The sequence below is a fragment of the Chiloscyllium plagiosum genome, chromosome 7, assembly GCF_004010195.1.
Source record: "Chiloscyllium plagiosum isolate BGI_BamShark_2017 chromosome 7, ASM401019v2, whole genome shotgun sequence".
NCBI lineage: Eukaryota > Metazoa > Chordata > Chondrichthyes > Orectolobiformes > Hemiscylliidae > Chiloscyllium > Chiloscyllium plagiosum.
In genome coordinates this window covers 116,671,313-116,698,561 of record NC_057716.1, presented here as the reverse complement: position 1 = coordinate 116,698,561, position 27,249 = coordinate 116,671,313, and the positions used below count along the sequence as shown (strand labels likewise).

Sequence of the window (27,249 nt, the reverse complement as noted above, 5' to 3'; positions counted from 1 at the left end):
CTGGACCTCCCAGTCATCGTCCATTTCAATTCCCCTAACCACTCCCTTTCCAACATGACCAACCTTGGCCTCCTCCATTGCCACAAGGAACAACACCTCATCTTCCACCCGGGAAGCCCACAGCCTGGAGGACTCAATGTTGAGTTGTCCAGTTTCAAATAACCTCCCTTCCCAGCCCATCCCCATCCCTTCCACCCCATCCCTGCCACCAACAGGATTAATTTGTCCCATTGACCAACCAGGCCGTACCCTCTACCTGTCTTCACCTATCCCCACTTCATCACCCTGCCCCCACCATCCCCTTATCTGTAGCTCCCCCCACACCCACTCCCAGTCCTGAAGAAGGGTTACACCCAAAACATTGACTTCTCCACCTCCTGATGCTGCCTGGCTTGCTATGTTCGTCCAGCCTCTGGCCTGTCTGTTTTGGATTCCAACATCTGCAGTTTTTCTGTCTCTAACCTATACTACATGGGCAACTTTGGAACTCCATGTCTCTATAAGAGAACACTCTCAATCTTGAAGTGTAAATTCAAATTTAAATTCAACCCAAATGATAATGTTTTTTCTCATCGATTGGGAGGATGTGATAGGCGAAGGCAATGTTTGTTGCGGGCCTTTAATTCCTCTTGAGTGCGTGAACGGTGGTAATGAGCCAGTGTTGAAAGGCTACCTTCTATTTTTATGATTCGACGGCTGGTAATTCAATGGCTGGTTAGTGTTTGCGCTGTCTTGAATATAATATGATGCTCACTGAATGAAAGAAACTGTAGCAAGAATATTAGACATTATTGCATGCAGCTGCAGGTCTTTCATTTTGCCTTTCATAAAACCTGAATATTCAAGATCTGCATATGCAACAATAAAACATTCACATGGTTGAAAAATGGCGAGTTGATTATTTCAGCAGTGTAATAGTTTATATATCGCATTTTTTGAAAATAAAGTAATTAAGTCTTTTGTACTTTGCATCTAGTGCCAGTCTCAAGGATGGAATGCGATCAAGTGATTCCACCACCAGTCAACAGCTTAGTCTCAGCGTCGGTGATGACAGTACTGGCAGCTGGTCCAATCTGAGTTTTGAAGATGAGCATCCAGATGAAACCAGCAGCTTCCTGCACCTCAGTGACAGGTAAATCTCAGTTGTGCCAATTCATGTTTCAAACATAGTTAGCCCCTTTGAAATAATATACAGTGATCTGATATATTGACGTGTGCACAGTTTTAGCAGTTTGCCTCCAAGAAACAGTGCATCATGAAATCAGCTAAAGTTAACAAATTATGAAGCAGCTATCTTTATTCCAAACCCAAAGTACTAGCAAGTATCTTTAATGGTTATGTCCTTCTGGTTTTATGCAAACCGATACAGTGGTGACTGGTAAAAATAGAGAAAGGTTGTTTAGCTTCCCTTGCAGAATATTTACCTCTTTATGCTTAAAGTTTGTCCCATCAGGTACATTCAGATTGATTCAACAAATTCATTAAATGTTTTTGCAGATGCTTGATCAACTTAATATGGTTTCCATTTTATCGCCTGTTCAGCAGCCAGTACATAGGAAGAGACTTGATGGGAATAAAAAAAATTGACAAATGAGCAAAGCTTTAGAAAGCTGAAAGATCTTGATTAACTTTGAAGCCTGTTTTGTTCTGTATATGCTGAGCTTTTAACGTCCTTTGTTCAATTCCATTGAAGATAATGAACTTTAAAAAATTGGTCAGAGCTGTCTGATTTCACATTCTTGTACCTGTTTGAACTCGCTCCAATTATATAGGCTGGGGCAGATAAACCAGTCCATCAGGTTAACACGAAATGGAAATTGGTTTTCACTTGCTGAAAGTGGATTAGCTATTTTAAAAAGTTTTGTTTAGTTTTCATTTCACAATTCAACCACATTAGGGACAAGGTGGTTAGATATGAGAGAAAAGAGATGAGTTATTGGTGAGACTACATGCTCTCTGCCTATTTTTAGATGGTGAAAAATGTCAGAAGTAGGTCATTGATCCCCTTGAGCCTGTTTTGCCATTCAGTTAGATTAAGACTGATCTGTATCTTAACTCTGTCTACCCACCTCATTTACATAATACCTAATGCTATTGAATATTTTTAAAAAATATTAAATCTTTGGTTTAGCAGTTTGATTCGATCTAATCTCAGCAGCTGTTTGCGAAATCTTGCAGTCGCCCGTTATTCTTAGTTTTACGATGTGTCCTGGCATCACCCCAGAATAGCCTAGCTCTAATTTCAAGGTTCTGATTCCATGTTGTAGACTGCTCCAGCAGGGGAAATAGTATCTCTATCTACCCTATCAGTTCCCCATGTCAGCATAAACCCTCGGTTAATTCACACTTCATTTTCTGTTTTTATTTTCACTGGCAAATCACTTTTTCCACAGTCACAGTTTGAAATGTTTCTCACTTTCTCCTAACTTAAGCTACTCAAAACTACTGTATCATACACTTGCAGGTATACATCAACCCTAAGTATCGTTTGGCTTGAGGGGAGTGGGTGCTTGTTGTTTGATTTTTGAGAGAGTAAAGTACACAAGCACTAAAATTGATCATTCAGACTAATGGGCAAATCCTAAATATACAGAGAAACATCTGTACACAATTATTGTTATTAAAGAAAATAGAAACGCAGGAGTAGGCCATTTCAGCACTTCGAGCATACACCGCCATTCAGTACGATCATGGTTACTCACGCAATTTCCGTATCCCACTCTCACTTCTGTTTTCTCTCCCTCTAGAATATATCTAACAAACTGGCCCCAACAGCTTTCTGTGGTAGAGAATTCCACAGGTTCACAACTGTCTCAGTGAAGGAATTCTTCCCCTTCCTGAATGGCTCACTCCTTATTCTTAGACTGTGACATCTAGTTGGAGTCATAGAGTCATAGAGATGTGCAGCATGGAAACAGACCCTTCGGTCCAACCCGTTCATACCGACCAGATATCCCAACCCAATCTAGTCCCACCTGTCAGCACCCGGTCCATATCCCTCCAAACCCTTCCTATTCATATACCCATCCAAATGCCTTTTAAATGTTGCAATTGTACCAGCCTCCACCACTTCCTCTGGCAGCTCATTCCATACACGTCCCATCCTCTGCGTGAAAAAGTTGCCCCTTAGGTCTCTTTTATATCTTTCCTCTCTCACCCTAAACCTATGCCCTCTAGTTCTGGACTCCCCGACCCCAGGGAAAATACTTTGTCTATTTATCCTATCCATGCCCCTTATAATTTTGTAAACCTCTATAAGGTCACCCCTCAGCCTCCGACACTCCAGGGAAAACAGCCCCAGCCTGTTCAGCCTCTCCCTATAGCTCAAATCCTCCAACCCTGGCAACATCCTTGTCAATCTTTTCTGAACCCTTTCAAGTTTCACAACATCTTTCCGATAGGAAGGAGACCAGAATTTCACACACTATTTCAACAGTGGCCTAACCAATGTCCTGTACAGCCGCATCATGACGTCCCAACTCCAGTATTCAATACTCTGACCAATAACGGAATGCATACCAAACACCACCTTCACCTTCCTATCTACCTGCGACTCCACTTTCAAGGAGCTATGAACTTGCACTCCAAGGTCTCTTTGTTCAGCAACACTCCCTAGGACCTTACCATTAAGTGACTTTACCCAACATTCATCCTGCATCTAACTTGTCCAGTCTCATTAAGACTTTAAATGTTTCAATGAGATCCCCATCCTTTTTCCCCCTTGCCCCCCACCCCATCACATTCTTCTCAGTTCCACTGAGTACAAGCTCAGTCTTTCTGCATATGTCAGTCCTGCCATCCCGGAATCAATCCGGTGAACCTTTGCTGGACTCCTCCAAAAACAAGGATGTCTGTCCTGAGACTAGGAGACCAAAATTGCACACAATACTCGCGTTGTGGCCTCACCAAGGCCCTGTAAAACTGCAGCAAGCCATCCTTACGCCGATACGCAAATCCTCTCACTATGAAAGAGACCATGCCATCAGCTTTCCTCACTGCCTGGTGCACCTGTATGCCACCCTTAAGTGACTGTTCCACCATGACATCCAGGTCACGTTGCATCTCGCCAAGATTTCTCCGTCATGATATATTCGTCAAATAATGCCAACGTGGGCGGCACGGTGGCACAGTGGTTAGCACTGCTGCCTCACAGCGCCAGACACCCGGGTTCAATTCCCGACTCAGGCAACTGACTGTGTGGAGTTTGCACATTCTCCCCGTGTCTGCGTGGGTTTCCTCCGGGTGCTCCGGTTTCCTCCCACAGTCCAAAAATGCGCAGGTCAGGTGAATTGGCTGTGCTAAATTGCCCGTAGTGTTAGGTAAAGGGGTAAATGTAGGGGAATGGGTGGGTTATGCTTCGGCGGGTCGGTGTGGACTTGTTGGGCCGAAGGGCCTGTTTCCACACTGTAAGTAATCTAATCTAGATTAGATTACTTACAGTGTGGAAACAGGCCCTTCAGCCCAACAAATCCACACTGACCCGCCGAAGCGCATCCACCCAGACCCATTCCCCTACATTTACCCCTGCACCTAACACTACAGGCAATTTAGCATGGCCAATTCACCTAACCTGCACATTTTTTGGACTGTAGGAGGAAACCGGAGGAAACCCACGCAGACACGGGGAGAATGTGCAAACTCCACACAGTCAGTCGCCTGAGGCGGGAATTGAACCCCGGTCTCTGGCGCTGTGAGGCAGCAGTGCTAACCACTGTGCCACCGTGCCACCCACACGGTGAAGCAATGCAGTATCTTTTTTAATATTGTACCGAAAACCTGAGGCATTCGTTATTTGATTGATGTTCATGTATGAATCTTGCTTTCTTCATTGTTCCATCCCGTGCATGTTAGAAATATAATGGAGAATTTGTTTTCTCTAAATATCTTCACAGCTCCTAGCGAATAAAAGTAATAATTTTTCTTACGTAAATGGTAACCATTACTTCGTGGTTACTGGTTTTAGCCAAATTAAACATGTTAGTCTCGTTCCATTTGCTTAGGCTAATTTTGAAACTCCAGAGCTGGCACAAACATAGGCTAGCAGAGGAGAAAGGTTAACATTAATAAACAAATATATAGATGATAGCACAAGACTGACCAAATTTCACAGCATGGCACTTGATTGATTCAGGCAATTCAGCAAATAGTGCATCAGGACTAGGTGTTATACCCAGTTTTATCCCCCATTAAATTAACACTGACTGGAGATAATTGTTGGTAGTGAGAGTTGGCTAATTTTTCCCTTTAATGATGAAAATAGCCAACACTACCCACCTGTTGTTAAAAAGTATCCCAAGTATCTGTTTTTGTATGTATGATGTGAAAGAAGCTGCTGAATTTCATGTGGGTACAGGACCAGACAATGGAAATGCACCATCCCTGTGTTTTTAAAATTGCTCTTTATGTCTGGTTTGACCAAGCAATGTTGCTCGGAAAGGTAATGAGAAACTATGGTCAGTCACTCAATGTCCACTGCCTTTGTTTTCCTTTCTGGCAGTAATGGCAACAGCAGTAGCTGGAGCAGTCTGGGGTTAGAAGGAGATATATATGAGGAGAATATATCCTTTCCACCATCAGACAGGTTGGTCCAGTCTAGGTTTCATGAAAATTGGTTTGATCTAGGAAGTTTTATTGACTGCATGCCTTTGGAACTGAAGCTGTTAAGTAGCATGTGTGTGTAATGAAAGACCTTTAGACAGGTCTGCAATTAAATTTGAAGTGCAATATCACTTAAGACTTTTTTCATGCAAATTGCCTTCAAAGAAATCATTGCTTTCTTTCTCAATGTGGTGTTTTGTGCAATCTGGGTCTCGCTTGCTTCTCATGATATTTCATGTTTAACGGCTCTGCATTTAATTAACACAGTATCACCTGAACCAGGCATAGAATATGACTACGTTAAATTCGGTTTCTTCAGTAAGAACTGTCACTCGGCAAAGGAGTTTTTGTGATGCAGTGACAGTGTCCCTTCCTCTGGTCTAGAAGATCCAGGTTCAAGGCCCACCTTCTTGGAGGTGTGTCATAAAATGTCTGAACAGGTTAATTTGAAAAAAAAATTGCATGCTCAGCAAGAAGCCTTGCTGGCTGGGAATCCAGGCAAGAAGTTGAAAACTAGGTTATAATCCCACATCTAACACCATGACATTCATTATTTAATTCCTTGATATGACCCAGAGAAAATTCCCCTTTAAATATCCCATTTTTGCTATACTGAACAAGAATGATAATGTCATGGGATTTCCATGTTCCTTTGTCATTCCTCACATTAAACTGCTGAGGGGGAAGATTTCCAGTCCACCTGAAATGATGAGGATTCATGAAGGATGGTTATCAGGGTTGCTCATACCTGACAGATTGATTGAATTTTTTGAGGTGGTGGCTAGATGTGTGGATGAGGGTAGTCCATGTACTTCACTAAGGCTTTTGGCAAGGACCTGTGGCAAGTGACATATTGCCAACCTACAAGTGGACCCCACCCCTTCCCTCCCCACCACATCTCCTCCCTCCCCTCCATCCAAGGCCCCAAAGGAACCTTCCACATCCATTAAAGTTTCACCTGCACTTCCACACGTCACTTACTGTATTCGTTGCTGCCGATGCTGTCTCCTCTACACTGGGAGACAGGACACCTACTCTCAAATGCTTCAGAGGGATACATGCACCAACCAACCCCACCGCCCCATGGCCAAACACATTAACTCCCCCTCCCACTCCGCCGAAGACATGCAGGTCCTGGCCTCCTCCATCACCACTCCCTAGCCACTCGATTCCTGGAGGAAGAATGCTTCATTTTCTGCCTCAGGACTGTCCTACCTGCCCATCTTCCTTCCCACCTACCATATTCTCAGCTATGTTCCCCCCACTCCCCCTCCCATTTATCTCTCCACTGCCCGAGACTCCCAGCCTCATTCCTGATGAAGGCCTTTTGCCCGAAGCTTTGATTTTCCTTCTCCTCGGATGCTGCCTGACCTGCTGTGCTTTTCCAACACCACACTTTTGACTCTGTTCTCCAGTATCTATCGTCTTCACTTTCGCAAGTGGCATATTGCAGAGTTCAGTGCTGGGTCAAGTACAGTTTGTAGTGTACACTAATGATCTAGTCATGACTGTAGGTGGTTCGATCAGTAAGTTTTTAGATGATGTGAAAATTGGCAGTGCAGTAAATAAGGAGAACAATATAAAACAGTGCAGCATAGAAAAAAAAGAGACCTATCAGCCCACCATGCCTGTGCCCTCTCACAATGCCTTAGACTACATAATACAGATGGGGCTGATCAGATGCAGTGAACAGTGGGAAATGAAATTTAGTCATGAAAAATGTAGGGTGTTGCACGACTAACATGGTCTAACGAGGCAAGGGAGTACACGATGAATGATAGGAGCTTAGGAAGTGCAAAGGATGAAAAGGATGTTGTTATGTATGTGCATAGGTCCTTGAAGGCAACAGAACAGCTGGATAGCAAAAAAAACACACAGGACACTTGCCTTTATTAGTTGAGGCAATGAATACAAGAGCAGGGTTGTTTTGATGGAGCTGTATATAAAGTTTGGTTGGCCTAAGTGGTGCACAGTTCTGGTTGCTAAACTTTAGCAAGGATGTGACAGTGCTCGAGAGGCTGCAGAGGAAATTCACCAGGATGGTGCCTGGGCTGGAGGGTTTCAGCTGCAAAGAGAATCTAGATTTGGAGGTTTTTGGTTTGGAGCAGAGAAGACTGACATAATTTGATCGAGGTGTGTAAAATTGAAGAGCAAATGTTTCTCCTTAGAGGAATCAATGAGTAGAGGTTTAAAGTAAAGGGCAGGAGGTTCAGAGGGGATTTAAGAAAGAAGCTCCTCACCCAGACAGTGACGAGGATCTGGAACTTACTAGCTGAAAGGGTGGAAGTGGTGGGAACCGTCACAGCATTTAATAAGTATTTAGACGACCAATTGAAGCACCGGAGCATGCAAGACTGAGGGCCAAATGCTGAAAAATAGGGCCAGAGTATCTTGGTGTTTGATGCCAGCACAATGGACCAAAAGGCTTCTTTCCATGTTGTAAAACTCAGGGTTGTGATGGTGAGTGATCGTATTTTTTCCAATATTGATTGATCTCCCTTAGTGCCAGGGACTCAGGCCAAATTAAGGAGATCTATCCAGGAGGGATTCTTGAAACAGTGTAAATACTCCAACAAGAGAAGAGATCGCATTGGACCTTGTGTTGGGGAATGAGCATGGCCAAGTGGTTAAGTTTTGGTGGGGGCACATTTTGGGACCAGTCATCATAATTCCATACGTTTTAAGATCGTTATGGAAAGGGATAAGACTGGTCCTCAGGTGAAAGTGCTAAATTTAGGGAAGGCTAATTACAACAGTATTGGACATGAACTGGAAAAAATGGGCTGTTTGAAATCCACATCTGACGTGTTAGTCTTTTTAAAAACTCGTTGACCAGTGTTCAGGACCAGCATGCTCCTGTGAGAATGAAAAATAAGGATGGCAAGATTTGGGAACCCCAAATGATGATTGATGCTGTGAAATTAGTTTTGAAAAAAGAAGCAGGAAAAGGAAACAGGAATCAAACAAGGTCGGAACAAATTACTGCAGATGCTGGAATCTATACTGAAGTGAAGCTCTGATCTAGTCATCCGGACTGGAAACGTTAGCTTGCTCTCTCTCCTTGGATGCTGTCTGACCTGCTGTGATCTCCAGCATTCAATATCTGAAAACAATAAGGCCCTTGAGTATAGCAGAAGGAGAAAAGAACTTAAAGAAATTAGGAAGGCTAGAAGGGACCATGAAATGTCCTTCATAAGTGGGATTAGGAGAATTCCAAGGCATTGATACATATTCAGAGTGTTATTGGCCAGGTCAGACCCCAGCCCCCGCCCCAAAAAAAACATTTTAAGAAGGTAGCCAAGACCCTAACCGTTCTAGTGTTTTAAGCAGATGTAAGGTGAATATTCCAGGAGCAATGCAGCTGGTCAAACCACTGTGTTTTAAACAAAACAGAATTTATTCACTCACAAACAAAAGAAAACTGAATTTAGAATAAAGTAACTATTTGAAAACCCAACCGACACGAATGCACAACTTAACAAAGAGCTGTTCTGATTTCCTGCAACATCCCAAAACACACCCCTTGAGAGAAACATAAATTCAGGCACAGGATCTTACAGGAGAGAGATTGCAGAGATAGAGAGGATCAGCATGGAACTGTTTCTTCGGGCCCCAGCTAAAACTAACCCAAAACTAGAAAATAAAACCCAGAACTGGGAGAACTGGCCACTCCCTTTTCATTGTACAAGTGCCTTTTTAAAAAAATTAAAAGTTGATATTTCCAGATATATCAGAACCTCTGCCTTTAAGACCCCTCTTGACAAAATCCAAGGGCAAAATAACCTCGTTCAAGGGGCAGCATCATCGCTAAAGCAAGAGAGTAACTAAGGAAAGGCTAGGTCTGTTCAGGGACAAAGAAGAGAATTCATGTGCGCAGCCAGACGTGGATGAGATCCTAGTGAGCACTTTGCATCAGTTAGTCACCAAGGAGAAAGACATGAATGATGGTAAGTTTAGAGTGGTGTTTGTTGATATTCTAAGGCATGTCAATATTAAGGAGGAGGTAGTGTTGGGTATCCTGAAAAAAGTTTAATGTAGATCAGACCCCAGGGCCTGATGGGATCTATCTCAGGATACAAGGAGGCACAGGAAGAGATTGTACAGATGAAGTTCCAGAAAACTAGAGCATAGCCATTGTTGTTCCTTTGTTCATGAAGGGCAACAGGGATATTCCAGGAAATTATTGGCTGGTGAGCCTTACATCTGTGATAGGGAAATTATTGGATAAGGTTCTTAGGGAAAGGACTTACTTGCATTTGGAGAAGAATGGACTTATTAGGAATACCCAGCATGACTTTATATAGGAACATCTTGCCTCACAAACTTGATTGAGTTTTTTGAGCAAGTGACAAAGATAATTGTTGAGTGTAAGGCACTGGATGCTGTCGACATAGATTATACTAAAGCATTCAACAAGATTTTTTATGGAAACTGGTCCAGAAGATCAAATTGCATGGAATCCATTGTGAGTTAGTTGTGGAGGGGTTTTTTCGGACTGGCGGTCTGTGACCAGTGGTGTTCCACAACCATCAGTGCTGTTTGTACAATATGTAAATGATGTGGATCAAAATGTCAGTAGTCTGATTGGAATTGTGGTTGTGAGAAACAATATCAAAGGATACAGCAGGGTATAGGTCCATTGTGAATTTGGACGAAGAAATGGCAAATGGAGTTTAATCTGGAGAATTAGAGGAGACAATGGCCTTGTGGTATTATTGCTGGAATATTCATCCAGAGACCCAGGTAATGTTCTGGGGACCTGAGCACACATCCTACCGTGGCAGATGATGATGGAATTTGAATTCAATGAATATCTGAAATTGAAAGTCTAACAATGACCATGAAATCATTGTCACTTGTCAGGAAAAGCCTATCTGGTTCACTAATGTCCTTTGGGGAAGGAAGCTGCCATCCTTACCTGGTCTGGCCTACAAGTCACTCCCCACCCACAGCAATGTGGTTAACTCTTGAAGGGCAATGAATGTTGGCTGAGCCAGGGGCACCCATAACCTGTGAGCGATTCTTTTTTTAAAAAGTGTGATGTGATGCACTTCAGGAGGTCAAATGCAAGAAGAAATTATACTATAATTGGCCAGACCCCTAGGAACATTGATATCCCCTACCCTATCCTTTTAACCCTGCATTTCCCATGGCTAAACCACCCAATCAACACATCCCTGGACTCTGGGCAATTTCGTATAGCCAATCCACCCAGTCATACACATCTTCAGACTGTGGGAGGAAACCAGAGCACCCAGAAGAAACCCACGCAGACACTGGGAGAATGTGCAGACTCCACACTGACGGTCACCTGGGGCTGGAATTGAACCCAGGGCCTAGGTGCTGTGAGGCAGCAGTGCTATAAACTGAGCCACTGTGTCTGATTGGAGTGATGAGCCAAAAGGGGAAGTTGGACAAACTTGGATTGTTTTCCCCAGTGCATCAGAAACTGAGGGACGACTTGATAGAAGTATATGAAATTGAGAGGCATGAATAGGTTGAAGTCTCCTTCCCGGAGTGGAAATGTGAAATACTAGAGGGCACAGGTTTAAGGTAAGAGGTAGCAAGTTTTTTTTTAACAGAGAGGGTTTTATGTGCCTGGAACATTCTACCAGGGGAGATAGTAGAGAGATGTGATAGAACATTTAAGAAGCATTTAGACAGGTACGTGACCAAGCAGAGCATAGACGGATGTGGACCATTGCAGACAGATGGAATTAGTTTAGAATAGTATCATGGTCGCCTCAGACATGGTGGGCTGAATGGCCTATTCCTGTGCTGTACTGTTCCATGTTCTGTGTTCTGTGACTCCCAGTTCTGTGGGAATTTAACTTGTGTGCAAAGTATTTCCATACTTCCGTTAAGTCATTGGCAATTAGCAAAACATCTGTCCAACATATTTGCGGCAAATCTAAGGGAATTTTGCAATGCCTTCAGACTAAACATTCAAAGATGATAATTATGTACAATCTACCATGACTGGATTATTGTATCTAACTCGTATTATTTTCCACCTCAATTCTTCACTCAGCAGTTTCCCCACACTAATTTTTTCCTAAATTCTCAATTTGGGAGTCACATGGTGTTTCTCCCCTGGGTTTCAGTGTTGTTGTTTGTGTGTTGAATCTGCCTGCCTAGTCATAAAGTTTAAAAGTCCTCTGCTGGCTGTCTGATAAGAATCTAGATTATACAAACACAGAAGCACAAATAATTAGCTAAATGGTCACAGTCAGTTACGAATCTACCCTTAGCAATAAAGGGCCAGCACTCATCTTTTTACATCATTGACACTGCCCTCAGTTTTGTGCGCTTTTCAGAATAGATTTACTCTAATTTGACATCTTTGTGGTGTAGCACCCTGTATAACTAATCTGTGTTAGTTGTGTGTTGGACAAGGAACAGTGACGACTCAACTAATCAGGTTGAAGAATCTTCACTGAGCCTTGTGGAGTTCTAACTAAGAAATACAAGTCAGAAAATATAAATTGGATTTATTTAATGTCTACAAAATGGAATAAAGATCAAGAAATCCCCTTACAGTCTTTCTTAAATAAAGGCACAGCATTAGCCACCCTACAGTCCTCAGGTACCTCACCGTCATTAAGGAAGTTCAATGGATACAGTTCATATGGATTTTAGCAAAGCTTTTGACAACATACCAAATGAGAGACTGACTGAGAAGGTTAAAGCACATGGAATTGAGGGAAACTTGAGTCAGAAATTGGCTTAGTAATAAGGCACACGCAGTAGTGGTAGAAAGTTGTTCAAATGACTGGAGGTTAGTGTCCAGCTGTGTATCACAAGGATCCATACTGGGACCCTTTTTTGTTTGTTAATATACATAAATGTTGCAGATGAAAATGTGGGGGAAATGTTAAGCCAGTTTGCAGATGACACCAAGATTGGTCAGGAGATTAATTGTGAAGAAGATGGTTGTAGGTTACAGGAAGATATAAATGGGTTGATCAGATGGGCTGAGCAGTGGCAGGTGTTATTTACCCCTGATAAGTATGAGGTGATGTTTCTTCCAAAGTGCAAGATAAGGGAGTATTAAATAAGTCACAGGATTCTGGGTAACTCAGAGAAACAGAGGGATCTTGAGGTTATAATTCCTTGTCTGCAGAGCACGTGAATAGGATAGTTAAAAAGGCATATGGGACGCATTCTTTCATTTGTACTGGCATAGGACTTAAGAGCAAGACAATACTGTTGAGGTTACACAGAGCATTGGATAGGCCACAGCTTGAGTACTGTGTGCAGTTCTGATCATCAATACAGGAAGGATGTGGAGAGGGTGTACAGAGGAGATTCACCAGCACATTGCCTGGATTGCAGCAGTTGCACCTTAAGGAGAGACTAGCTAAGCTTGGGTTGTTTTCTTTAGAGCAGAGAAGTGTGAGGGGGGACATGATTGAGGGGTATGAGTTAGGAGGAAGTGAGGACTGCAGATGCTGGAGATCAGAGTGAAAAAGTGTGGCATTGGAAAAGCACAGTAGGTCAGAAAGCAAGTCTATTCCTGATGAAGGGCTTTTGCCCGAAACGTAGATCTTCCTGCTCCTCAGATGCTGCCTGACCTGCTGTGCTTTTCCAGCACCACTCTGATCTAAACTCTGGTTTCCAGCATCTGCAGTCCTCACTTTTGCCTAGCATCAGAGAAGCAGGAGAGTCGACATTTCGGGCATACGTTCTTGATCACAAATGTGGGGTGGTGGGGGGGAAGGAAGCTGAGAGACAAATAGGAGGCCGGGTGGGGCCGGGGGGAAGGTAGATGGGTGGTGGTGGTGATAGGTTAGAGCGGAGGGTGGAGCAAATAGGTGGGAAGGACGTTGGACAGATAGGACAGTTCAACAGGGCGGTGCCAAGTTGGAGAGTTTGATCTAGGATAAGGTGGAGGAAGGGAAGATAAGGAAACTAGTGAAACCAATGTTAATCCTGTGTGGTTGGAGGGTTCCAAGACAGAAGATGAGACATTCTTCCTCCAGGTGGTGGGTGGCACGGATTTGGCAGTGGAGGTGGCCCAGGACTTGTATGTCCTTGGCAGAGTGGGAGGGGGGGACGTTGAAGTGGTTGGCCACTGGGCAGTGGGGTTGTTTGGTGCGTGTGTTCAGAGATGTTCTCTGAAGTGTTCTGCAAATTGGTGTCCTGTTTCCCCAATGTACAGGAGACCAGGAGGTGTTTAGATGTGCAGGAAAATGTTTGCCTTTGGGTCCTTAGTTGGAGGTGTGGATGCAGGTTTTACACCTCTTGCAGTAGCAAGGGAAGGTGCCAGAGCTGAGTAGGAAGCAGCTGTTTCCCTTTGTTGAGAGATCAGTCACGCGGGGGCAAAGTATTAGGGTAAGGGGCGGGCGATTCAGAGGGGATTTGGGAAAAGACTTTTTCACTCAGAGGGTGATTGGAATCTGGAATATACTGCCTGAGAAGGTTGTAGACGCTGGAAACCTTTATAGCCTTTTAAAAAATATTTGGATGAGCACTTGATATATCAGAACATTCAAGAATATGGGACAAGTGCAGGAAATTGGGATTAGTGCGTGCCTTCAGTGATAGTTATTGTCAGTACAAACTTGATGGGTCTTTTCCAGAATAAACATTATCTAGAATGCTGTTTGAGTTAAGGGAGTGAGATAAAAGAGCCAGCATTTTGAATACCAAATCTAATGTTCTCTTCGTGAAATTCATTTTTGTGTGTTAGAGGGTGATTAGCAATGATTACCACACGTACAAGCTCACTGGTTCCTGAATGCAGAGAGTTTAATTTTTGCTGCCATTTTTATTGGGAAAGTAGTTGACAAGTGGACGTGTATCATTGAAATCATTTCAGTGCTGAGTGATGTTGAGGGGAATATCAGTGGTGCAACATGAGGGCAATAATTAAGAGTGTGTAGCTTATATGCACAACATCACCCATCTTTAAGAGAACCTTTTTTTCAAAGTAATGCTGACACTGATGTAGACACTGTATTCAGTTAGTTTTCAAAAGACCGTGTCCCCAAAAGAAATGGGTAATGTCTAACAGATACCTTTGGAATTTGCATTTAACTGTGGATGCCAGAAATTCCTATCTCATTTTTTCTGTAACATCGGGGGACACTGCAAGCTTCACTATTATTGGTACTGCAGCCGTGGACCAAAGTCAGTACGATGTTTGGTTTTACCAGCGTAGACAAATAACGTTGAGATTTGAGGCTGTGGTTTGAGCACTTTCTTTGGGAATATCTCGTGCCGATGAAGAGTTCATGGTAAAAGACAGATTCTGTTCACATGACTATCATGACCGAAAAGAAAGTCTGTGGGTCCTTGGTCAGATGGTGACATTTGAATTTTTACAATGCATATTTCAAGGCAAATCCATTTAGAGTTCTAGCAAGTTTAGATTCCCTACAGTGTGGAAACAGGCCCTTCGGCCCGACAAGTCCACACCAACCCTCCGAAGAGTAACCCACGCAGACCCATTCCCCTACCCTATATTTACCCCTAACTAATGCACCTAAAACTATGGGCAGTTTAGCATGGCCAATTCACCTGACCTGCACATCTTTGGATTGTGGGAGGAAACCAGAGCACCCGGAGGAAACCCACACAGACACTGGGAGAATGTGCAAACTCCACACAGACACCCGAGCGAGAATCAAACCCAGGTCCCTGGCGCTGTGAGGCAGCAATGCTAACCACTGAGCCACCGTGCCCACCCCAGGTTAAGTCATGAGAAGTGAACCTGTAGAAGTTGGAAGAGGTAAAGAGCAAGCATTCACACGGTGGCAAGTGGCTATGTCAACACTTTATTCTTGGCATGTGGCTTACCAAATATGGGTCACAGCAAGTGCTATGAGCCTGCAAACATTGGATACTGTTAAATATGGAATAGCGTGAGAAGTATTAATGGCTTGCTGGATGGAAATGCATGTCTACGATCAGCATTTTCACTGCCTTTGATTTTTATAATAGTTTTACTTCCTATTTAATTTTAATTGCAATATTTCAATGTAATCACTGAGTTGGAGTGAACACTAAATAGTCAATTCTCTCCTGCTATTGTAGTGATAATAGTGAAGACAGAGAAGAAGAGGTGCAAGAAGATTCTGAAGGTATAGTATGAAGTTCCATTTTTGTCCTGAAGTGTTATTGCCAGGCATTGTCCTGAAAATCCTAACAAAAGACCAACTTGTATGCAATCCTTGAAGCACCTAACCGGCAAGATCAAAGACCCAAATTAAATAGCGAGAGTTAGCAGCTCTTTGGTGGAAACTAATTCTCATTATATATCTCAGTAAAAGCAAATCAATGTGTCCATCTTGCACAATTGTAGGTCTTTGAAAGAACTCCCCAATTTTTCTTTGTTAAGTGCTTTCTCTGCAGTTGTGCAAATAACTTTCTTTCTGAAGGTGTTTTCTGTAAACCAGAGCCAAATTCAGCAGTAATGTTGATTGACATGATTAACAAAATATGATTTTATTTTTAAAAAGTATAATTTCCAGATATTAGAATTGATTCGTCTGACCTTTCCTTTCTGAAAAAGTGTACATTGCAGAATGCCGTTCAACCAGGTGGGTCACCATTTCGCAAAATTATACATGGTATCTCCTCAAAGACATTTGACTCCAGAGTTCGTTGTCAGTTGAGACTGTCTTTTCCAGTGGTAATGTTCTTCTGCTTGGCATTCAGCATTGCACTTCATGGGGACCTATTCAGTTGCACGTTTGGTTACACTTTACTTTCCATTTTCAGACAACAGTATGGTGTTTAACTCTTCCTAGCTTTGTTAATTATTGTTGGTCAATTTGAGGAGAGTCTCATCTGACAGGTTTTTGAGATTGTGGCCTTCATAGTCACTGTGAAGTGGCACCCTTTGCTTAATATGGTTGACATAGAATATTTAACACAAAAACAGCGGTTCAACCCAACTAACCTTAGTCTTCAGCCAATTCAATTCAGTCCATGTGATGTCAAGAAATAGTTGGAGTCGCTGGATATTGCAAAGGCTACACGCTCTGACAACATTCCAGCAATAATACTGAAGACTTGTGCTCTAGAACTTGCCACTCCCCTAGCCAAGCTGTTCCAGTACGTTTACAATGCTGGCATCTACCTGACAATGTGGAAAATTGCCCAGATATGTTCTATACATAAAAAGCAGGCCAAATCCAAACAAGCCAATTACCAACCCATCAGTCTGCTATCGACCATCAGTAAAGTTATGGGAGGTGTCATCAACAGTGCAATCAAGCAGCACTAGCTCAGTGATGCCCAGTTTGGGTTCCGCCAGGACCACCCAGTTCCTGACCTCATCACAGCCTTGGTTCAAACATGGACAAAAGAGCTGAGTTCCAGAGGTGAGATGAGAATCGCAGCCCTTGACATCAAGACTGCATTCAACCGAGTGTGGCATCAAGGATCCCTAACAAAACTCAAATCAGTGGGCATCAGGGAGCAAACACTTCGCTGGTTGGAGTCATATTGGGCACATTTTTCCTAGGATGGTGTTGGCTAGCATGAGGGGACATAGTTTTAAATTGAGGGGTGATAGATATAGGACAGATGTCAGCGGTAGTTTCTTTACTCAGAGTATTAGGGGCGTGGAACACCCTGACTGCAACAGTAGTAGACTCACCAACTTTAAGGCCATTTAATGGTGGCTGTGGTTGTTGAACGTCAGTCATGTCATCTCCAGGACTCTGCATGAATTCATCAGGGTAATCTCCTAAGCCCAAATATCTTCAGTTGCTTCATAAATAACCCCCCCACTGTCTCACAGGGTCAGATATGGGGATGTTGATTAATGGTGCAATGTTCAGCACCATTCGCAACCCCTCAGATCAAGATGGTTTGGCCTATGACATTATCCTCAGGAACCCGTGCAGCATTGTCCTTGAGCTGAGATGACTAATCTCCAACAACCATAACCATCTTCCTGTGTGCCAAGTTTGACTTCAACCAATGAAGAGTTTTCCCCAATTTCCATTTACTCCAGTTTTACACAAACTGTTACTATGTTGATATAGGAAGACAAATGGAATATGAATGTTTATTGCAAGGGGAATGGAATGTAAAAGAAGGGATGGTTTGATTCAGTTTCATGGAGTGTTTTTGAGAGCATATCTGTCATGATGGGTAATGCTTTGGTCTCCTGTTTTTAAGTAAGAGTTTAACTGCAGTTCATAGGATCACTTCATAGAAGGTTCACTCGACTGTGACTTGGTATTAGGGGATTGGTTGGTTGGACAGGCTGGGCCTGAACAGCGTATTAGAGTTTAGAAGAATGGGAGTTGATCATTATTGAAACATGAGGCACAGGACACGTGAAAAATGTTTCCACTTGTGGTACAGATGCGATCTCTGAGAGAGAGAGAGAGCGCTCAAAAATAAGTGATCTCCCATCACGGATGGAGATAAGGGGGAATCTCTTCTCTCAGTAGGTGTGTGCCTTTGGTCAAGAAGGTGGGATCTTCATGGTGACCTCAGCCACTGTGGGAATTGGTAAACATTTCGGTAACTGAGAAATCTAAACTTTGAGATGTCTTTATAGAAAACCCTTCCCAGTGTTGCCTCTTGTAAGAGTGTAACACTAATTCCGATGAGATTTACTGGGTTTCTGAACAGCCTGTTAAAGCAGTGTATTCACTTGCTGTTGGTAAGGTCAGCATAGAGCCCTAATACCAAAGGATCTCCAGCCATCTCAAGTGGTACATGTTGGCGCTGGTGACATAGCTGGGTCAAAGAAAGGTTTGTTGAGGATGTTTTAATAGCCAGAGACAAAATTATAAATCAGAACCTTAGAAGTACAAATCTTTGGATGTCTATCTGACCTACGGACATATTGGTTTGGGTAAATAAGATTTAAATTGTTGAAAGCATGGCTCACAGATTGATGTGGGAGAAATGGCTTTTGATTCATGTACTACTGAGTAAGAAAGGAATTTGTGACATTGTCGTAACCACATTTGGACCAGTATTGGCGATGTATTCATTGGTATTAAGCAGTGTGGTTGCAAGGTGACCAGGTCTAGGGTGAGTGAATTTAAAGGTATTTGATATATCATAAAGATTAATGTAATAATGAGGAATAGTCATAGTTCAGAAAATCAGGGTGTAGAATCCTTCTACACGAAGAAAAAGATCCCTCGTGAGAATATTTTATAGGACCTCTAGTAGTACTTGGTAAGACAGTGTATGTATCAAGAAATGATGCAGCTTGCATGAAAGACAATAATCAGGGATGTTTTAAACCTTTATCAAATGGAAAAATCAAATTGGCAATGTGGCCTGGAGGATGAATTTTGAAGTGTACTTGAGACAGATTTCAGAATGGTCAAACAAATTATCATGATACCAGCTATTTTAGACCTTGAAATGTGAAATGAGGCAGGATTAAATAATTTCCTCATTATAAAGAATCCTATCAACAAGTCTGATTATGATATTATGGAATTTCATGTACAGTTTGAGAGTGAGAAATTTAGGTCTGTGACTAGTTCCTCAAATTTTAAATCAAGGTAATGGCAAGGGCTTGGCTAAAGTGGACTGGGTAAATAGCTTAAGTTAACATATTAGAAAAGCAGTTTTAAAAATTTTAAAAGGTGTTTCACAAATCTCAATAAGGAAAAAGAATCATTGAGAAGGATGCACGATCATGTCTAATTAAGGGAAATAAAGATGACATTTAATTGAATGAAAAGGCACAGCTTAACACTAAGCTAAGATTGGGAAAGTTTTAAAACCCAGCCAAGGATGACTTAAAAAGAAAACAGTGAGAAATTAGAATATGAGGGAACTAGCAACAAATGTAAACAGCAACAGTAATAGCTCCTACAAGTATAAAGAAAGGAAAAGAGTAGCTAAAGTGAGCAATCGACACTTTAAAATGAGCCTTGGGAGTTAATAAGAACTAAGGAAATTGAAAAGGCACTGTACAAGTATTTTCTATCCATAAGACACAGGAGCAGTAGTCAGCTGTTCAAACCTTTTGAGTCTGACTGACTTAATAATCTTGAATCCACCTTCCACCTTCCTGCCTTTTTCCCGTAATCATTTACCCTAAATTATTTAAAAACCTGTCCACCTCAGCTTGAACATACCCAGCCTTGACAGCCCTCTGCAGTAAAGAATTCAGCTGAGAAGAAATTCTTCCTCAATTCTGTCTTAATTGTGTGACTCATTCTGAGATTATGTTCTCTGACCCAAGACTCTCCTTACTGCACTTACCCTGTCAAGTCCCCTAAGAATCTTGTACATTGCAATAATATTGTCTCATTCTTCCATATTCCAATGATTATAGGCCCAACCTACTCAATCTCTCCGCATAAGACAATCCCTCCATACCTAGTATCAGCTGAGTACACCTTCACTGGACTCCTCCAATGACATCTTCCTTGAGAAAACAGACTCAAAACACTTCCCAGTATTTCAGTTATGGTCTAATTTTAGAAATATCTCCCTACTTTTATACTCCATTCCCTTTCAAAAAAAGGCCAGTATCCCATTCACTTCCCTATTGCCCAATGAACTTGGATGCTAGCTTTTTTTTTGTGGTTCTTGGACAAGGAATCCCAAATACCTCAGTTCCGTAACACACTATCGTCTTTCTCCATTTAAATAACGTTCTGCTTCTCTTTTCCTCTTCACACTGGAAAAAGACAATGTTGCTGAGGAGAATCCTGAGATGCAGGCTACTAGAGTAGACGGGACTGACATTCACAAGAAGGAGATGTTAGCAATTCTGGAAAGTGTGAAAATAGCTAAATTGGGATTTACCCTAGGACTCTCTGGGAAGCCAGGGAGGAGATTGCACAGCCTTTGGCTTTGATCTTTATGCCATCATTGTCTACAGCAATAGTGCCAGAAGACTGGAGGATAGCAAATGTCGTTCCCTTCAAGAAGGGGAGTAGAGCTGAAAATGTGTTGCTGGAAAAACGCAGCAGGTCAGGCAGCATCCAGGGAACAGGAGAATCGACGTTTCGGGCATAAGCCCTTCTTCCTGAAGAAGGGCTTATGCCCGAAACGTCGATTCTCCTGTTCCCTGGATGCTGCCTGACCTGCTGCGCTTTTCCAGCAACACATTTTCAGCTCTGATCTCCAGCATCTGCAGACCCCACTTTCTCCTCAAAGAAGGGGAGTAGAGACAACCCTAATAATTATAGACCAATGACCATTTAAATGCCCTTAAAGTTGATGACTCTACTACTGTTACAGGCAGTATAGACCCTAATAATTTCGCCTGCTTTCGGTTGTGGGAGAGTGTTGGAAAAGGTTATAAGAGATAGGATGTATAATAATTTAGAGAAGAAATATTTGATTAAGGATAGTCAACACGGTTTTGTGTTGACTATCACGAACCTTATTGAAAAGATGATCAAACAAGTGGATGAGGGTAAAGCGGCTGACATGGTGTATTTGGTTGCAGTAAGGCATTTGATAAGGTTTTCCATAGTAGGCTATTGCACAGAGGCATGGGATTGAGGGTGATTTAATGGTTTGGATCAGAAATTGGCTCACTGGAAGAATACAGAGGATGGTGATTGATGGGAAATGTTCATCCTGGAGCTCAGTTACTAGTGGTGTACTACAAGGACCTGTTTTGAGTCCACTGCTGTTTGTGATTTTTATAAATGACCTAGATGAGGGCGTAGAAGGATGGCTTAGTAAATTTGCGGATGACATGAAAGTCGGAGTTTTGGATAGTGCTAAAGGATGTTGCAGGTTACGGAGGGAAATAGATAAGCTGCAGAGCTGGGCTGAGTAGTGGCAAATGGACTTTAATGCAGAAAAGTGTGAGGTGATTCACTTTGGAAGGAGAAACAGGAATACAGAGTAGTGGGCTAATGGTAAGATTCTTGGTAGTATAGACAAGCAGAGAGTACTCTGTGTCCATGTATATAGATCCCTGAAAGTTGCCACCCAAGTTGATAGGGTTTTTAAGAAGGCATACGGTGTGTAGGTTTTACTGGTAGAGGGATTGAGTTTCAGAGCCACAAGGTCATGCTGCAGCTGTACAAAACTCTGGTGCAGCCACACTTGGAGTATTGCATACATTTATGGTCACCACATTATAGGAAGGATGTGGAAGCTTTGGAAAGGATTCAGAGGAGATTTATCAGGATGTTGCCTGGTAAGGAGGGAAAGTCTTATGAGGAAAGGCTAATGGACTTAAGGCTGTTTTCTTGAGAGAGAAGTTTGAGAGGTGATTTAATTGAGACATATAATATAATCAGAGGGTTAGATAGGGTGGACAGTGTGAGCCTCTTTCCTCAGATGGTGATGGCTAGCATGGGGGACATAGCTTTAAATTGAGGGGTGATAGAAATAAGACAGGTGTCAGAGGCAGTTTCTTTACTCAGTAGTAGGGGTGTGGAACGCACTGCCTGCAACAGTAGTTGACTCATCAACTTTAAAGGCATTTAAATGGTAATTGGCTAAACATATGGATGAAAATGGAATAGTGTAGGTAATCTATAATGAGTGTAGTGTAGGTAGTGTAGGACTTCAGATTGGTTCCACAGGTTGGCGCAACATCAAGGGCTGAAGGGCCTGTACTGCACTGTAATGTTTGATGTTCCTGCCAAAGTGCATTATCTCGCATTTCCCCACATTATATTCCAAGTTTTTGCCGACTTATAGAACTTGTCCACAGGTTAATAGGTTTCATCTATTTTTGTATCATCTGCAAACATGGTGATTAGATTAGATTAGATTAGATTACATTACAGTGTGGAAACAGGCCCTTCGGCCCAACAAGTCCACACTGACCCGCCGAAGCGCAACCCACCCATACCCCTACATTTACCCCTAACACTACGGGCAATTTAGCATGGCCAATTCACCTGGCCTGCACATCTTTGGATTGTGGGAGGAAACCGGAGCACCCGGAGGAAACCCACGCAGACACGGGGAGAATGTGCAAACTCCACACAGTCAGTCGCCTGAGGCGGGAATTGAACCCGGGTCTCCGGCGCTGTGAGGCAGCAGTGCTAACCACTGTGCCACCGTGCCGCCCATCATGTATTCATTTCCGCCTCCAAGTCATTGCAATATATTATAAATAATTGTAGCTCTAGCACTGATCCCTGTGGCACACACTCATTATAGATTACCATCCTGAAAGTACTCCCTCTATCCCACTCTGTCTTCTATTAGTTGGCCAATCCTATATCCATGTTAATATACTACATCCTATCTTTTATCAAGCACCTTCTGAAAATCCCCTTTATCCTGCTTGTTGCCTCCTCTTAAATTCCAGTAAATTTATCTGTGTTCACAGTAGAGAGTCCATAATGAATCAAGGAAAAAAAATGAGGCAAAAGGGTAGAACTTTAAGCAAATGGTTGAAGAAAAGCACTGGTGCAACCAATGGGATGAAAAACTGACAGTGACCTGTCTCCAAGGATGTTAACAAAAGTGGCTACAAAGATAGTGGATGCATTCTTTATAATATTCCATACTTCTCTTGACTCTGACCAGCTTCAGTACATTGCAAAACCACAAATGTAACCACTATATTACAAAAGGAGAGACACAGAAACCAGAAAATGTGAGGATCCATTTTTGTGGAGTAAATAGCACGACGTTTAGAAAATAACAATGCAATCAGGCAGAATCTGAGGGGATTTCACAGGGTGGATGATGCATGGGGCAATCTACAACTAGGATTTAGGAATAACGAGTTTCCTATTTAAGATGGTGATGAGGAAGAATTGTTTTGTTGAGTGTTAATTTTTTAATTAACAAGAGACTGAAGGACTGTGTGTGTGTGTGTGTGAGAGAGAGAGAGAGAGAGAGTGAGACAAGAAAATGGATTAGAATCCACAGTCAGAAAAGTCATGGACTTATTGAATTACATAGTTGTCTGGGGACCCAAATGGCTGATTGGTTCTGTAGTTAGGTATATGCCATTGTTCACCCATCATGTTGGGCTGGTGAGGCCACTTTTAGAATACTGCATTCAATTCTGGTTTCCCTGCTACAGGAAAGATGTTGTCAAATTTAAAAGGGTTCAGAAAAGATTTACAAGAATGTTGCTGGGGTTGGATGGTTTGAGGTATAGGGAGAGGCTGACTAGTCAAGGGCTATTTTCTTTGGAGCATTGGAATTGAGGGATGACCTTATAGAGGCTTATAAAAACATGAGGGGTATGGATAGGGTGAATAGCCTAGGTCTTCTTTCCCAAAGTAGGGGAGTCCAAAAATTGCAGCAAGACTTTGAGCAGCTGGGGAAGTGGGCCAAGAAATGGAAAATGCAGTTTAGTGTCAATAAATGTGAGGTCTTGCACTTTGGAAAGTCATGGTGTTTCATGGTGAATGGTAGGGCCATAAGGAGTGTAGTGGAACAGAGGGATCTTGGAGTTCAGATTCACAGTTATCTGAAAGTGGAGGCACAGATAGACTGGGAAGTAAAGAAGGCTTTTGGCACACTGGCCTTCATCAATCAGGGCGCCGAGCATAGAAGTTGGAAAGTTATGTTGCAGTTATACAGGACGTTGGTGAGGCTGCATTTGGCGTATTGTGTTCAGTTTGGGGGGGGCGGTGGAGAGTCTTATTGAGCTGTGTAAGATCATGAGAGGCATGGGTAGGGTGAATGCACTCAGTGTTTTTCCCAGGGTTGGGGTATTGAGGGCTAGAGGGCATCAGTTTAAGGGTAGCGGGGAATGAATAAAAAGAGAACCTGAGGGGCAACTTTTTTACACAGAAGGTGGCACGCATATGGAATGAGCTGCCAGCAGAAGTGGTTGAGGCGGGCACATTAACAACATTTAAAAGGCATTTGGACAAATACACGGACAGGAATGGATTGGAGAGATATGGGCCAAGTGCAGGGAAATGGGGTTTGCATGGATAGACATTTTGGCCAACATCGACCAAAGGGCCTGTCTCTGCTGTAAGACTCTGTGACTGTAGAGGGCATTGGTTTAAGGTGAGAGTGGAAAGATTTAAAAGGGACCGAAGGGGCAACTTACTCACGTCGACGATAATGTATGTATGGAATGAGCTCCCATAGGAAGTGGTGGAGGCTGGTACAATTGCATTTAAAGGCATTTGGATGTGTTCATGAACAGGAAGATTTTGATGGGATATGGACCAAATGCTGACAAATGGGACTCGGTTAATTGAGTGTGTGGACAAGTTGGACCGACTGGATTGTTTCCAATCTATACAACTCTATGTACTTCAGTGAAATAAGTGTCAGCTGGGGGAACAGTACAACTGCTCACCAACTGGTACAATGAGTTTGCTTCTGTACCCCCCCATTGTCTAACGGGCTTTCTGACAGAAGAGTTTGTGGTCAGGATGTTGTCAGCTAACACTGCTGCTCTGAATAAAATTTGAAATAAAATCAGCAAATCTTGGATAATGTATTTACAGACCTGAAGTGTCCTACTGTTTAGAGCTAGTGTGACTGTCTGTATTTTTTTAATTTGGAAAAGATATTTTTGTTTTGCTAAAATAATGTTAGTCTTTCAGCAGTCATGTCCAATCTGTTACTTATTTGTTAATTTTTCATTTATAGGTATGATGCAGGTGAAAGAAATATTATCGATTTTAAATATTGACCTTGAGCCCTGCAGTCATGACCCTCAGATGAGAGCAGTGTTGCAATGGATAGCAGCCTCACAGTCTCCAGTGTCTTTGGTGTATTTCAAGGAATGTTATGAAAATGAACTGTTGCATGTGAGTATGGGTGCAAAAGTTGCTTGCTTTTTGCAGTTAGATGTTGATTTAATTGTCTGCATTACAGCTCTGTGCCAACTGCGGCTCAGTTGGTTGTATTCTTGTTCTGAATCCTGTATTCCAGATTCAGATCTCACTCTGGGGCTTGAGCCCAAAACCTGAGAGTGGTGTTGCTGGGCAGAACTGAGGGAGTACTTCATTGTCACAGATGTGATATCTTTCAAATGTGACATTAAGCCAAGGCCCCTTTTTGACTGAGTGGTATGGATGTAAAAAAACCATAACACTATTTTGAAGAAATGGGGGTGTTCCCCCCGATGTTCTGGCCAATATTTATCCCTCAAATTACATTCTTGACAACATGTTTTGTGGTCAATATTGCATCATTGTTTGTGGGAATGTTCTTTCTTCAAATAGTACTATGTAATCCTTTATTTACACTTAGGAGAATAGAAAGAAACTTGGATCAACATCTCATTCAAAAGCTGCACCTTTAGCAGTGTAGTACTTGTTATGACACTGGGTAAAGACCCCCCGCCTCCCCCGCTAATTTAAAGCAGTAACACTACTTACCCCATGCAGTAATCTGTGAAAATTTGAAAGGCCAAGAACTATCCCAAACGTTCACTATTTAAAGTAAAAATTAACATCTTTTGTTAAGTCTAACAGAGAATAATTAACAACTACTTACCACTCCTCCTCCTAGCTTATCTTTTATCTTCCCCTCTACAATACTAGTCTGATTTTAAAAAAAACCCCGATCAAGATTTATAGAAAAATTCAAATTTCAAAATCAGCCAGCTGTTGAATCTTCTCTTTGTACCTTCCTCTGTAGAGTTGCTGTCTAAGTTGGTGTTGATGTTTTTCTCTGTGCAAACTCCTTCTCTCGACGGGTACCTCTCAGAGTTCTGACTAACAGCCTACATCTGTTGGCAGTTCTCCAACTATTCAATTTTTTTTTCAGTTTTATACCCTGAAACATTGGATCATTTCATTGGTGTTAATATTGTAAAAATGCTAAATTCAAACTTGATTGGAGTTTGGTATTTGGGGCATAATTTAAACTGATTGGCAGAATTTGAATTTGTTTTTGTCGCCAGGCAACCCAGTGACTCCAGCTGTTTGACCAAATGTTACATTGTTACCTTGTTCAGAACACTTGGTGCTGTGTCAGGTAGTTTTGCGAGCTTTTAACTCTCTTAAAGGTACAGTACCCTTTACACCTTCATAACACACTCCCTCAACACTGCGTTAAGTTGTTAGCCTCGATAATGTAGTCCTTTTTCTGAAGTAAGTTGTGAGCCCTCAATCTCTGATTCAGAGATCCAAATGCTGCCTGTGAGAAGAGGTTGTCCTTTTAGTTGTGATGGTGATCACTGCTCATTTCACAGTAATATTTTAATGTGCTTACGAAGAGATCACTTTGCCAATCACTCCAAACCTTTCTCCATTTCCTTCCAATGTTTCCAGAACTAAAAGGCCTGCTTCTTCTTAACTAACAGAAAAAATATGATAAATTAAGAGAATTGTAATGGAAAAAGTGGTTTTCTTGTAAAAAATGGAAGCAGGGCACAGAGTGGCAGACTTGTTGCAGGAGTATTTTTATTAATTTTCACAATGTAAGAAGAAGGCACCAATATCCTGGGGGGTAGGTTTGCTAGCACTCTTCAGGGGGGTTTAAACTAATTTGGCAGGGGGATGGGATCCGGACTTGTAGTCCAGCAAGTAGGTTAGCTGTTTGTCAGGATGCCCAAGACTGTAGGGAGGCTGTGGAGAAGGTAGCACTGACAGGGACTACTTGCGGACACAGAGATGGGCTCAAGTGCGTATACTTCAACGCAAGGAGTATCAGAAATAAGGTGGGTGAACTTAAGGCGTGGATCGGTACCTGGGACTACGATGTTGTGGCCATCACGGAAACGTGGATAGAAGAGGGAAAGGAATGGTTGTTGGAGGTTCCTGGTTACAGATGTTTCAGTAAGATTAGAGAGGGTGG

At 42.4% G+C, this 27,249-nt stretch overlaps 1 protein-coding gene across 8 annotated transcripts in view; it reads left to right on the top strand.

Annotated features, from left to right (window-relative positions):
- The window catches only part of akap11 (A kinase (PRKA) anchor protein 11), a 104,597-nt gene that overhangs the window by 65,913 nt on the left and 11,435 nt on the right, over positions 1 to 27,249 (top strand). For 7 of the 8 annotated variants that reach the window (XM_043694429.1, XM_043694438.1, XM_043694432.1 and 4 more), the window contains 4 exons: positions 977 to 1,132; positions 5,498 to 5,581; positions 15,637 to 15,683; positions 25,093 to 25,253. In XM_043694429.1, the coding sequence (XP_043550364.1) occupies positions 977 to 1,132; positions 5,498 to 5,581; positions 15,637 to 15,683; positions 25,093 to 25,253 (448 nt within the window). The remainder of the gene's footprint in view (positions 1 to 976; positions 1,133 to 5,497; positions 5,582 to 15,636; positions 15,684 to 25,092; positions 25,254 to 27,249) is intronic. The other variant, XM_043694439.1, reaches the window with a different exon arrangement.